Here is a 13544-nt window from a genome sequence, read left to right as displayed (position 1 = left end):
AGAGAAAAGGAAGTCCCATCAAGCCAGAGCCTCACTTCCGTGTTGGATGTGATCTGAGGGTGTGGGGAGACACACAGACTGGCAGAAGCGGTTGCGATCCTCTCCCAGCACTACCTGCAGACCAGCAGAGCTTTTTCCAGCCTAACCTGAAGATTAGGTCATGAAGATAAAATGGAGGAAGGGGGAGGAAGAGCTCTGTAAGCCTCCCCATAGCTCCTCGGAGTCAAAAATTCCATTCAGTCGTTATAGAAGGAGATTCTAAAATCAACATTGAGCATTTGCTCGGTTTTTTTCCAGTTTGCAAAGCTCTTGCCTTGTATGAACCTTCGAGGCTGTCCTTACAACAAAGCTGCAAGGTCAGAATTATTATGCCCAGACTACAGATGAGGAAGACCGAGGCAGAGAGGGAGCGATTTACAGCCCACGAGTGAGTTCGTGGGCAAAGGTGGCATTCCAGCCAGCAGGGTCCTTGGTCTCTGGGTCACCACACCACCCCAGCCCTCCCAGAAAAGGGGAAATACCTTCAACCAGAAGGGCAGGTGGTGCTCCTCTCTCTCGAGTGGGGGTTTCCATTCACCCGGCTGGAGGTCCTCACAGACTTTGGAAAGAACAGGCAGTTGCTTCGTCTTCTTATAGTACTGTAGGGGGAAAAAAAAAGATCATCCGCCTGTTTCTGATCCCGATTCTGCTCTTCAGCCCAGCATCTTCTCAGCGCTTCGGCTGTCCCTTACGCGACCAACAACTGAGCAATTGCTCTTTCTTCATACACCATCCGCTATGTCAGGGGTGCCCAAACCCCGGCCCTGGGGCCACATGCGGTCCTCGAGGCCTCTCAATGCGGCCCTCAGGGAGACCCCAGTCTCCAATGAGCCTCTGGCCCTCTGGAGATTTGTTGGAGCCCGCACTGGCCCGACGCAACTGCTCTCAGAGTGAGGGCGACTGTTTGACCTCTTGTGTGAGCTGTGGGATGAGGGCTCCCTCCACTGCTTGCTGTTTCACGTCTGTGACGCAGTAGCAGCAGCAAAGGAAAGGCCAGCCTTGCTTTGTGCAAGGCCTTTTATAGGCCTTGAGCTATTGCAAGACCTTCATTCTTTCATACAAGTTCATCTTTAATATATTCATTTATGTAAACTTATGTAAATGTATTCAAATTTTAAATGTAAATTAATTCTTTTGTTCCCTGGCCCCGGACACAGTGTCAGAGATATGATGTGGCCCTCCTGCCAAAAACTTTGGACACCCCTGCTCTATGTCCACGACGCTTAACGACAAAAGAGAGCACAAGTCCCTGCCACAACAGGCTCACAATCGAGAAACAAGCACATGTTGACAAAGGGAGAGGAGGAATGTTGGTTTCAACAGGGAAGAAAATGCAATTATTTCATGGGGAGGTTCTGAGGCTCAGGGCACAATCCTAGCCAGGTCTATTCAGAAAAAAAGTCCTGTTTTGTTCAATAAGGCTTACTCTTAGGAAAGTGTGGTTAGGATTACAGCCTTAGTTAAACTAAGGCAGCAATTTTAGAGGTTCTTCTTCTCTATGGTCTTTTCTATGGCCTCTTGTGACATCACTCCTGGGAAACTCCTGGAGACCCTTCCGGGTTCAGCGGCTCTGTTTCCAGGGCAACTGTTTGTAGGAACAAATTGTCTGTCCCTCTTACTGACCATTCATTACAAACAGAGCCACAGAAATGAAAGAGAGTGTTGATTTTAAACCAGTGTGTTCCAAACTCCTGCAGACCTTTCGCAGCACACTGGTTGAAAATCGCTGAACTAACGGGTGGGCGCTGAGGGGCTGCACCAAAGGCTTGACAGAAAAAGTGGGATTAAAGGAGAAGTGTGAAGGAAACAGGAGGCATCTGTAGGGGATGTGGGGCAGGGGGAGCTCCAGACCTACAGGCAGTGAAGAAGCTGAATGGGATTGAAGGCGAACGAGGGAACAAGAAAGCCTTGGAGTCCAAGCATGGATGAGTTGGTGATCAGGGCAAAAATGCACCAAGATATGGGAGTGAGGAAGCATCTCATCCTTGCATCTGGAGAATTTGTGGGTGCCTGAAGTTGCAGCCGACCCCACAGAAAGCACAAATGGGGCAGGGACAGAGGCACAGCCAGCAACCCCCACTTTCGCGTAGCCTGCTCTTGGTTGTCCATCTCAACCCCAGGGAACAGAAACGAACCCGCCGCTCACTTTGAGGATGTTGTCGGGGACCCGTTTCATATTGAGATTCTTGATCCGCAGAGTCAGCTGGTGGGCTGTCTTGGTGGTCAGGAGGTACTTGCTGATCAGAGGCTTGGGGAACTCGGTCCCCTCAAAGTGCTTCAGCCCCAGAGCCAACAAGCTGGGAAAAGGAGGAGAAACCCTTGTGGGGAGCTGGACTGTGCTTCAGAAACGTCAGCATCTGAACTGGCTTTCGAGAGACAGAGAGGAGGCGGGAGTCTCTCTGGACAAAGGCTTTGCTGAGCCTTTGCTGGGAAGGCCCAGCAAAACAGCCCTTGCTCTTCTCAGAATGGCAGGGCTGGAAAACACCCCTGACTGATGCTAGGCTGAGAGATGGCAACCAGCCCAACCTAGCTAGTTTCATGGCTGAGAGGACTGGAAAGCCAGGGCTCCCCTCTCCTAGTCTGACCACCTAATCCAGGCCCTCTACTGCGCTAGCTATGACAGCACTCGCCACCGCTAGGAATGCCAGTCCGTTGCCTGGGACAATCCTTCCCTCCAGCTCCATGCACTTACTTGTCTTCCCCTTTGGTGAAGACCACCTTGTCCCGGGGCGTTTTGGCCTTTAAGGAGCAGGTGGGCAACAACTCCGGGTACATGAAGACTCTCTTGGTGGCCAAGATCCACGCAACCTGCTTTGGCAGGGAAGGAAAGTCATTCACTGCAGGGAGAGGGGGAGGAAGAGGCGTCAATCCGTCAGTCGCTGCCAGCTCATTTTATTCCACCGTCTTATAAAAAAGGACAAGCCAAGGGTGACGACACAACAAATACGTGTTTTTCTATCTCTGCAGTTTGGGGACAGCGTAACTGTGTGCAAAAAAGAACAGGAGCCAAGCTTCTAAGAAGTGCTTCCTTCTTTCTTCAGTCACAGCTCCAGCTATCAGGAGTGGTTGACAGCCCAGCCATGACCACTACATGCCTTGAACATAAGAACAGCCCCACTGGATCAGGCCACAGGCCCATCTAGTCCAGCTTCCTGTATCTCACAGCGGCCCAACAAATACCCCAGGGAGCACACCAGATAACAAGAGACCTGCAAGGCCTCCTGGGAATTGTAGTTAAGAACATAAGAACAGCCCCACTGGGTCAGGCCATAGGCCCATCCAGTCCAGCTTCCTGTATCTCACAGCGGCCCACCAAATGCCCCAGGGAGCACACCAGATAACAAGAGACCTGCAAGGCTTCCTGGGAATTGTAGTTAAGAACATAAGAACAGCCCCACTGGATCAGGCCACAGGCCCATCTAGTCCAGCTTCCTGTATCTCACAGCGGCCCACCAAATGCCCCAGGGAGCACACCAGATAACAAGAGACCTGCAAGGCTTCCTGGGAATTGTAGTTAAGAACATAAGAACAGCCCCACTGGAGCAGGCCATAAGCCCATCTAGTCCAGCTTCCTGTATCTCACAGGGGCCCACCAAATGCCCCAGGGAGCACAACAAGAGACCTGCAAGGCTTCCTGGGAATTGTAGTTAAGAACATAAGAACAGCCCCACTGGATCAGCCCATAGGCCCATCTAGTCCAGCTTCCTGTATCTCACAGCGGCCCACCAAATGCCCCAGGGAGCACACCAGGTAACAAGAGACCTGCGTCCTGGTGCCCTCCCTTGCATCTGGCATTCTGAGTCACCTGCCACTTCATCTAGCCCAATGTTGCCAATGCCAACAGCAACAGCCCTCTGGGGGTTTCATACAGAGCCATCTTTCCCAGCCCCACCTGGAGATGCTGCCAGGGTCTGAACTAGGACCCCCGGCTCCAGGTGGACAGAACAGAGTGGCCCCATCAGCGGGTACCAAGGTGAGAGAACAAGCCCTGAATTGCTACCATCGCTACCCACCGTTCTTCTTCGCCACTTTGCGGGGACTCCACTCAATCTTGATGTGGGCGTGGAAGTCCTCGGCGAGCTGCAGGGCCTCCTTCAGGTTGCAGGGCTGGAAGGCAGTCTGGAACTTGGGGCTGAGGGGGTGATGGAGGAGCGCAGAGCTCTGGGCGAAGGTGGCCAGTTCGTTCTGCCAGTCGGAGGGGGACAACATGCTTACAGGCAACAGGATAGCATCAGGTTATTCCCCCCCCCCAACACCCAAGCACTCTGAGTGAATGAGAAGAGCTGAGACTGGAGCCGAGGAAAGAGAGGGGGTGTCTGGCCAATCTGCAGCTCGACAATGAGCTTGGGAATGCGGTTTGTAAAACCTGGACTCATCAAGACTCTGCTTCTTGCGTACTTTTAAAATAAAGAGTGACGTTAGGCTCCGCCACCCCCATCTCCCCAGCCAGGGGGGCTGAAGGCACCTCACAGAATCGCATCAAAACAATCACACAGCACAATTTTTATTAAAAGACCCAGAAGACAACTGCAGCATCAAGAAAAAGCTGCAGAAGAGAGGCCGATTGGCTTGAGCTTGGTGCTGGGCGCAAGGAGCACATTTTTGCACACCTGCGAAAAGCAACAGGCTTGAGTACCCTGCAGGTGTTGTCCAGCAGGGAGCTCCCCCCCCCCATCACTGCCAACCAGACATCCACAAATGACGAAAAATGCAGAGGAGCCCCCCTAGGGGACAGACAGAGACAGGCCTTCTAGTATCTTGCTTTCCATTTGCTCAAAGCAAAAGGGTCCCAGGGGTCTTAGGTGACCCATTAACTTTCATGTATAAAAAAACAAGCTGCTGGTCCCGATGACCCAACAGTCTGCAAACACAAGGGTGGTTTTGACGGACGGTTGGAAAGAGGGGATCTGAGGGACACGCTGGCCTAGCTCACATCCCCCAACCAGAACGCCCCCCCCCAAATAACCCACAAGTCCATCAAGGTTAACGTGCCCTTAAATCAAAAGGCAAAGTTTCATGAAAACAAAGACGACCCAGAGGGACAAATACTACCAATGCTCTCAGCTCAAGGACCAGAGGCCAGAGAGAGTCTAGGTGCTGCAACTCGCAATCAATCATTTCAGGGCTCCCCCCCCCCACTTCCCACCACCGGTTCCCAGCTTTCCTCCTCTACACAACCACAATCTGTCCTACAATCCCAGTCCCCGCAGGCTGGGCATTCTGCAAAGTCGAGCCAGCCCACCAAGCGCTACAGGCCGAAGCCTAGAACGGCGACGGGAGGCACAGCCGAGTTTCACCGAGCCTTACCAGGAAGAGCCGGGTGGTGCTGGCCTCGGAGGTCAGGCCGGGGTTGCAGCTGCTGAGGAGATGGATCTGGGTCAGGAGCTGGACGTGCTGTGGGCAGAGGGGCATGGAAATCAGCGCCCTTCCACAGTTACCCGCAGAGACACCACCAGTGCATCTCAGACCGCAAGCTCCTCAAGAGAGAGGCTTCTCCTTTCGTTTTCCAGAAAGTTCTGTGTAAGACAGCAGGGGCACCCCTGCCATCTCAGCAGAGGCAGCTTACCAAGGGGTGGGGCTCTCCTCTATTCAGCTAGAGGTGAACAGCTGTCCCTTTTCACTCCAGCATTGTGCCCCTACTTTAAGATGGGAGCCACTTTGGGACAGCGAGCTGCCTTCTCCCAGCACAACCCGAGGGGTGTCCTCCAAAGTAAGTCCCATTGATTCCGTGGGGCTTACTCCAGGAACTTCCAGGTATGATGCTTAGGACTGTCGCCTCACTCCTTTGGAGCATTTGCTTTATTCCTTTCACCCACCCTTCCTCCAAGGAGCACCTTCCCAACACAGTTCCTTCCCTCCTCGCAACAGCCCTGCGACGTGGGTGAGGCTGAGAGACTGGCTCAGGGCCACCCAGGAAGCTTCACGGCTGAGCAGGGGTTTGGGCTCAGACCTGGAAGATCCCGGTGCGGTTCTCTCGTCCCAGCGTGCCATTTTCCCAGCAGTACCTGCTGCATCTGCTGCTGCAGCCTCCTCCTCCCGCCTGCGTCCAGGGTCAGGACCTGCACAGGCTTCTCGCTGCGCAGCTTCGCCCTCTCCGACTCCTGGGGCAGCTTGGCCGACGTCTTCTTCATCCGCAGCTGCTCCAGCTGCTCCTTCACCGTCCGGTGCTGCTCGTTCAGCAGGTTGGCCAGGGGCTCCTCAAACCTACACGAGTCCAAGGGATTGGCTGGACTGGAGCCCATGGCCATGGCGACCCCTCCCTGGCCACTCCATGGTGGCCCAGCTGCTCCCAAATTAAGGGTCTGCTCCACCCTCAAGTGCTTGGCTTGGTTACTTTCACAGTCCAAAGTGGGACACGCAAACCACGCTATCCCTGCAAAGTAGGCCAGTGCAGTTCTTCCCAGGAGGGAACACAGGTGGGCAGAGACTCCAAAAGAGTAGCTCTCCTAAGCCTCCTAATGGGTTCATCACCAAGGCAAGATCTGAACCAGGAACTTCTGGCCCACAACTCTCATCTCCTCGCCACTGTGCTGCAACACAGCAAAGGTAACGGGAGGGTCCAGAACCTCAGTTCAAATCAGAAGCAACTTTCACAAGCAGGATCAAAGGGGCAGAGCCCCTGCTTTTGCCGGCAAAAGGGACCAGGGTCAACCCCTGGCACCGCCAGGTAGGACTGGTAAAGCCCTCTAGTCTGAACCCCTGCAGACATGCTGCGAGTCAGTGCTTCACGATGCAGAGCTGGATGCACCAAAGGCCAGAAAGAGAAGCAAACAGCTTCAAATGACACTGGAGAAAAAGGGCCCATGTGAGACATGGGCTTGCAGAGCCTTTTGTTGCTTGTAGCTGGGCTCAGATTGTCTTCTTGATGTCCCCTCCAGTACTGCTCAACGTAGAGGGGATGGTCAAGGGCCCAGCAGTTCCTTTGCCTCCCTTCCCAAACAGGGTCAGCAGTCCTTTTAGCTGACCTGCCCCACAGACAAGGAGACTAAGCCACAACACTCCACTCTTGGCGGAAAATTATGGCGTACATAAGAACAGCCCCACTGGATCAGGCCATAGGCCCCCCTAGTCCAGCTTCCTGTATCTCACAGCAGCCCACCAAATGCCCCAGGGAGCACGCCAGATAACAAGAGACCTGCATCCTGGTGCCCTCCCTTGCATCTGGCCTTCTGACATAGCCCATTTCTAAAATCAGGAGGTTGCACATACACATCATGGCTTGTAACCCGTAATGGATTTTTCCTCCAGAAACTTGTCCAATCCCCTTTTAAAGGCGTCCAGGCCAGACGCCATCACCACATCCTGTGGCAAGGAGTTCCACAGACCAACCACACGCTGAGTAAAGAAATATTTTAATTTGTCTGTCCTAACTCGCCCAACACTCAATTTTAGTGGATGTCCCCTGTCTTGCCCTAATGAGTCTTGCCCTAATGAGGAGAATAAAAAGGCAAGAGAACAAATTTCTTTTGGCAAGAAATTTGGCGTAGCTGACAAGACAAGTGCTAAGCAGAGTCAAAGCTCTCTTTCCCACTCTGATAAAAAACCATGCAGCAGATGACATGATGCAGCCCCCTATGGGGCCCCCCATCACTTTCTCACCCGCGCTTGCGGGTCACGCCATCCTACCTGAGCACCTGAGGGGTGTTAAAATTTGGCCGGGCCTCCGCAGTGCTGTCCTCATCCTCCGGTCCCTCGTCCTCCATGTTGGAGAAGCCCATCTCGTCCTGAAACTGAGCAAAAACACGACACCCGGGTCAGTGGGGCAAAGGAAGCTCGTCAACGAACAGGGTAGGACAAGGGGCCTGGAGCTCAGCAAGGGGCCTGGACACCCAGCTGGAGCGCAACGGCACCCATACCCACATTCCAACGGAGTGACTAACAGCTATTCTCCTGGTCTCCTGTGGCGAACAGGAGTCTCCTCCAGGCAACCAGGCAAGAAAATCTTCCAACGCCCAGTTCCTCTTTCCCATTCTAAAGTCACAAATGATGAATGATGTGTCACGACAACATATAAAGAGCTTACTTGACTGCTCTGAAGGTTCTTCTCGTCTGGTATGGTGCTTTGCCACAGTGGCTGAATGTGCCATGAGCAAGAGAGGAAGTTAACACCCCTCCCTCTGTTGGTTTGTGGCTAGTGGCTAGTACTCAGAGGTAAACAGCTCCTGCCCATGCAGGCTACACTCCTATCACAGCTAATAAGCCATGCTGGATTAGACCAAAGCACCCTCTAGCTCAGGGGTGCCCAAACCCCGGCCCTGGGGCCACTTGCGGCCCTCAAGGAGCCCCCAATGTGGCCCTCAGGGAGCCCCCAATCTTCAATGAGCCTCTGGCCCTCTGAAGATTTGCTGGAGCCCACACTGGCCCGACACAACTGCTCTATTATTATTATTATTATTATTATTAACAACAGTATTTATATACCGCTTTTCAACTAAAAGTTCACAAAGCGGTTTGCAGAGAAAAATCAAATAACTAAAAGGCTCTCAGCCTGAGGGCAACTGTTTGACCTCTTGCAAGAGCTGTGGGATGAGGGCTCCCTCCACTGCTTGCTGTTTCACGGCTGTGATGCAGTAGCGGCAGCAAAGGAAAGGCCAGCCTTGCTTTGTGCAAGGCCTTTTATAGGCCTTGAGCTATTGCAAGACCTTCATTCATTCAAATAAGTTCATCTTTAATATACACATTTATGTAAACGTATGCAAATTTATTCAAATTTTAAATGTAAATTAATTCTTTTTTCCCCCGGCCCCCGACACTGTGTTGGAGAGATGATGTGGCCCTCCTGCCAAAAACTTTGGGCACCCCTGCTCTAGCTCAATAGTCTGTTTCCCACAGACCAGACGCTTGGCCACACCAGCAGATTCCATTTAGCTATCATGTCTAACAGTCCTCGACAGACCTCTCCTTCTCTCCAAATAAGTGCAATCCTTTTATAAAGCCACCCAACAATCTTTTTTTTAAAGACCATCTTTTTTTTCCTGCCAACCAACAAGCGGCAGGAAACTCCACTCATTCTTCACACATGGCATGAATAAGTTCCCTTCCTCTTATGGGGTCAGCTGAAAATATTACAAGGGCTTTCCTAGAATTGTTGGCAAGCCTGGCTTACCGTCTCAAACAGCTCCTCCATCAGCTCGTTGACTTCCTTCTCTGCAAGAAGCAAATGAGATGCAGTTCAGGTCCTGATCACCGTAATAATAAACATACTTGGTAGAGCTTAAACGTGACGATAAACATGAGCTGAATAAACATACTAGAGCTTTTCCGAATATGAAAAAAGTTACATATTACTGTCTTGTCGAAATAAATACAACAGCCCTGCAAAGTAAATATTATTGTCCCCATTCCGCAGGTGACTCTTGATAGACAATTTGCAGGCAGAGAGGTGGATGGAAAGGGGCCAAAGCTGAATGGCCAGAAGACGTACTCGTGATCCTCACGGCGCGGTCGTTCCTGAAGTCCTCCGTGTCTGGCTCGTCCAGGTCCTCCAGAAAATTGTATTCGGGATCGTCGTCGTCGTCAGCTTCATCTGGAAGATAAAAGCACTTCTTAGCCAAGACAAGGAGCAGGAACATGTGGCTGGACAACGGAGTGGTCCCTCCTCTAGATGCCCGAGTCAGTGGGTCATTCCAGCTTGGGCAGGACTGCCTCATCACGACGAATCTACAGCTATTTCCCTTCACCCTTTAAAGCCAGACGCGCCAGTCAAGGATACATTGACAACAAGGGTAGGCAACCTATGGCCCATGTGCCAGTCCACCCCCCCCCCAAAAAATCATGCAGCCCACAGTCCCAAAAAAATATATCCATACAGTCTATGGTGGTTCTAAAAAAGAATTCAAGTTTGCAATTCTTCCTCTGCAAGGCTTACAGTGTAAGTAGACCAAGAGCAGAAGCTTCCTTGGAGTGTCATTCTCTACCAGGGCATGTACCTCTCCACACTGTGGCCATCTCTCTTTCTTAGCTCTGTGGCCTAATCGGGAGGATATGCATGCATATCGAACACACGTGCGTTCTCACTATTGATGCCTGGCCCATATGTGGAAGAAGGTTGGGGACCCCGGCCTACATTGTTCCTGCCAGCTGAAGAAAGACTGCTTAGTGCTTACTGGCAGGAGGTCTGGTCTAGAGGGTAGAGCCTCCGTTTGCCTGAAGATAACAGCTGAAGGTCGCCAGTTCGAGGCCACCGGCACCGTGAAGGGCAAGACCTTGAAGCAGCTGACAAGCCCAGCCGAGTTTTTCCATCTGCTCTTTGGCCGCCCTTCAAGTGAGATATGAAGGATTGTCAGCCTGCGTGGGAGGAAACTGGAGGCCAGAATGTGATACCAGATCATAAAAGGATCCATCTGAAATGTTGTGGTTCTTGAAAGACAGAACCTTCTGCAATTGTAAAAATCCCTATAAGGATTTAGTATAGCCTGCCTGTGTAAACCGCCTTGAAATAAAGTCTGAGGAGAAATCTGAAGACCATGAAAGGCGGTATATAAATACCTGTATTATTATTATTATTAGTGGCTTATGAATAGCTCCGCCTCTTGCCTGCGGTCCTTCCCCTGGACAGCCTCCCCCAGCTTTGAAGTTGCTTTGACAAGTAGTGGGGTGGATGAAGAGGAGAAAGCCGTCCCCTAAGCCTTTGTTCACAAAGATCTCAGGCCTAGATGAACCCCTGAACTGCTAACATGCCTTCGTTTTCCACATCATCGTTCATGAGGCCTCCCAGCCACCTCTTCCACTCCTCGTCGTCTGCCGTGTTGGGGTCGTACATATCTGGGGTGATGTCCGGGGCACGAAGCTCAGCCTCCAGCTGCCCGAGGGGAACATCCTTCAGGGGCCTCTTTGACCGGGTACGAAACGCGATCAAGCTGTCTTCCAGAGGCTGGGGATCAAAAGGAAGAAAGGAACACAGAGTGGATACCCTGGGGTTCTCCTTCACCAACGGGACTGTTACTGTGACCGAGGAGTGGGGGGGAGAAATACAGGCAGTTCTAAGTCAGAATGTAATTTTAAAGTGAAAAAAAATATCCACATGGCCCAGGAAGTTTGGCAATATAAAAGGGGCAACCGGGCGCCAACAGCCAATAAAGAGTCTCCCAAGTCTGCTGTCTTCCCTCAGTCTGGGCAAGTTACCATCACGTGACAAGTCTGCAAGGTGAGATAAACTAGGCCGTGAGTATGTCTGTCTGGCCTAGAGCACCCCACTGAATTTCAAGCCTGCAGTTAATTCAACCAGGAAAGCAAACCAAGACTCCAAAAAGCAGAGTTTTGTTTTCCCAGTCACCCACAACAGAGCCCAAACCTCCGATCTCTTGGCCTACCAAACCCCTAAACGCTAAAAGGCAGGGACCGTTACAAAACAAGCAGTTCGGGACTCCAGCAATCAGCTGACAATTGTACACCTGAACGTTTTGTTTCGATTCTGTTGCGCGCATTCGGTTTGCCCACTTTTGCAGAGTGGGCAGCAAGTCCCAGGTTCCCTCTCCAGCTACCGTAGAGAAAGACCCTCTCTGCCGAAACCATGGAGAAACACTGCTCGTCAGTGAATGACTATACTGAGCTAGGTGAAAGAAGTGTCTGGTTGGTTGGCAACCTTCAGTCTCGAAAGACTATGGTATAAGCCTACAGCACCCGGTATTCCCAGGCGGTCTCCCATCCAAGTACTAACCAGGCCTGAACTCTGCTTAGCTTCCGAGATCATGGTATAAGCCTACAGCACCCGGTATTCCCAGGCGGTCTCCCACCCAAGTACTAACCAGGCTGACCCTGCTTAGCTTCCCAGATCATGGTATAAGCCTACAGCACCCGGTATTCCCAGGCGGTCTCCCATCCAAGTATTAACTAGGCCTGACTCTGCTTAGCTTCCTAGATCATGGTATAAGCCTATAGCACCCAGTATTTCCAGGCGGTCTCCCATCCAAGTACTAACCAGGCCTGACCCTGCTTAGCTTCCGAGATCAGACGAGATCGGGCATGTGTAGAGAAGAACCAACTCGGTAGGAAGCAGCTTCCCATGTAACAGGGGAACCAAGCCCTTGGAGACTTTTGGTTGGATGAACTCACCCCTACTGACAGCAGAGAATAAACCAAGGAGAGCTGTGACCGTTACCTGATAGGAATCCATACACACTGGGCTGGATGCCAATTCCTCGTCCACCGCGTGGAGCTTCTCCATAAAGCTGCTGTCCTTGCTCTGCTTGGGTTTGGGGGGCGGCGGGGGTCCCATGGGCACCACTTCAGCACTGATGTGCCGCTGAAGGGGGGGCGTGGAGGCTTTCTCTGCCTGAAGAGAAGTAAAGGGCTCAGTTGGGACTAGCTTCCAAACCACAGCCTGGAGATTTGGGAAGCTGGCTGTACCAATTTCTCTCCTCCGCATCCCAGCGACTCAAACTGCATCCAGCAAACTTAAGATCGGGGTTAACCACCAAACCACAGCTGGTGGACTGGCTTCAGACCAACCAAATCTCAATGCAGATAAACAAAAAGGGGATGGAAACATGAAAAGGGAGCATGAAAGCCTACAGCCTCCAAACTGGATCTGCACAATTGAAATGTGATGGCTGGTCAGGCCAATGTGTTAGGAAGGATTTTTTTGTCAAGAGAAAACGTGAGACTTGGCCAGAAATTGCACCTCTGCTTCTGGGGAGGGCGAGTTGCTTGCTGCAGGCACAAGGGAGGGAAGAGGCCAGGGGCGTCCGAAGCCTCAGGAGTAAAACAACAGTTGCAGAACAGAGTGTCGCCCAGCAGAGAGCAGAGTTTGGCTGTGGGGCTAGAACGAGGAACTGTCCAAATCTACGCTCTGCTACTTGTGATCCACCTGGGGTTGCAACTTCAAAAATTTCCCTGACACAGTTCTGGCCTCCAAGGTGACTTGGCCCACTGAGGCAGTCCACCAATTTCGCCTGACCGGACAGCTCTACAAAAGATTTGCACATTTGTGCTGCAGTTTCTTGGCACATAAACAAACTTGGCTACACCTTCCTGGCTCAGTGTGGATTTGCTCACTTTCTGCCTAGTGCCAGCATGAAGTTCTTCTCCAACACTCCAGTCCAAAGGATTCCCACTTCCTGCTTCTCTCTTGAGGCTCTCTAGAGACTCGAATCTGGTGGGCAGCTTCTAAAGCCCTCCTTAGCCCCCTTAGATCACCAAGGAACGTCCGACTTACTTCGGACGGGGCCCCTCCCTCCTCATCGGTCTCTATCATTTCAGACGACCGCCTCGTCCGGGACCGCTTGGCTCCGTGGGGAGACGAGGCGCTGCTTTCCACATCGCTCTCCATCAGGCTCTGTGGAAACAAGCAGAAAGGAAGCCTCTGGGTACATTAACAGCCTACGTCAACCAAAGCTGCTGCACCAGGACCAGGTTGAATTTTACCTCTTCTGCAGTCTCATCCTCTTCTTCCTCCTCTGGCTGGTACTCTTCGTCAGAGGAATCATCTTCCTCAAGAGGGATGTCCACAAATTGAGGGGGCTGCAAAATATAGGGATCAAAGACACCAACCAGTGTCAGAATAA

General features: G+C 52.0%; 1 protein-coding gene across 1 annotated transcript in view; it reads right to left on the bottom strand.

The window, feature by feature from the left end:
* The window catches only part of LOC136635192 (GON-4-like protein), a 27293-nt gene extending 13806 nt beyond the window's left edge, over nucleotides 1-13487 (bottom strand). Inside the window, exons 1-13 of the mRNA XM_066610338.1 lie at nucleotides 13405-13487; nucleotides 13196-13315; nucleotides 12140-12313; nucleotides 10720-10912; nucleotides 9464-9565; nucleotides 9146-9186; nucleotides 7666-7769; nucleotides 6045-6243; nucleotides 5347-5433; nucleotides 4053-4224; nucleotides 2732-2876; nucleotides 2186-2336; nucleotides 522-638 (exon numbers count right to left, since the gene is read on the bottom strand). Of these exons, the coding sequence (XP_066466435.1) occupies nucleotides 522-638; nucleotides 2186-2336; nucleotides 2732-2876; nucleotides 4053-4224; nucleotides 5347-5433; nucleotides 6045-6243; nucleotides 7666-7769; nucleotides 9146-9186; nucleotides 9464-9565; nucleotides 10720-10912; nucleotides 12140-12313; nucleotides 13196-13309 (1599 nt within the window). The 5' untranslated portion in view covers nucleotides 13310-13315; nucleotides 13405-13487. The remainder of the gene's footprint in view (nucleotides 1-521; nucleotides 639-2185; nucleotides 2337-2731; nucleotides 2877-4052; nucleotides 4225-5346; nucleotides 5434-6044; nucleotides 6244-7665; nucleotides 7770-9145; nucleotides 9187-9463; nucleotides 9566-10719; nucleotides 10913-12139; nucleotides 12314-13195; nucleotides 13316-13404) is intronic.
* Nucleotides 13488-13544: the final 57 nt, after the last annotated feature.

The sequence above is a fragment of the Tiliqua scincoides genome, chromosome 15 (assembly GCF_035046505.1).
Source record: "Tiliqua scincoides isolate rTilSci1 chromosome 15, rTilSci1.hap2, whole genome shotgun sequence".
Taxonomy (NCBI): Eukaryota; Metazoa; Chordata; class Lepidosauria; order Squamata; family Scincidae; genus Tiliqua; species Tiliqua scincoides.
The sequence above is the reverse complement of the archived record's forward strand: the minus strand, read 5'-3'. Positions and strand labels throughout refer to the sequence as shown.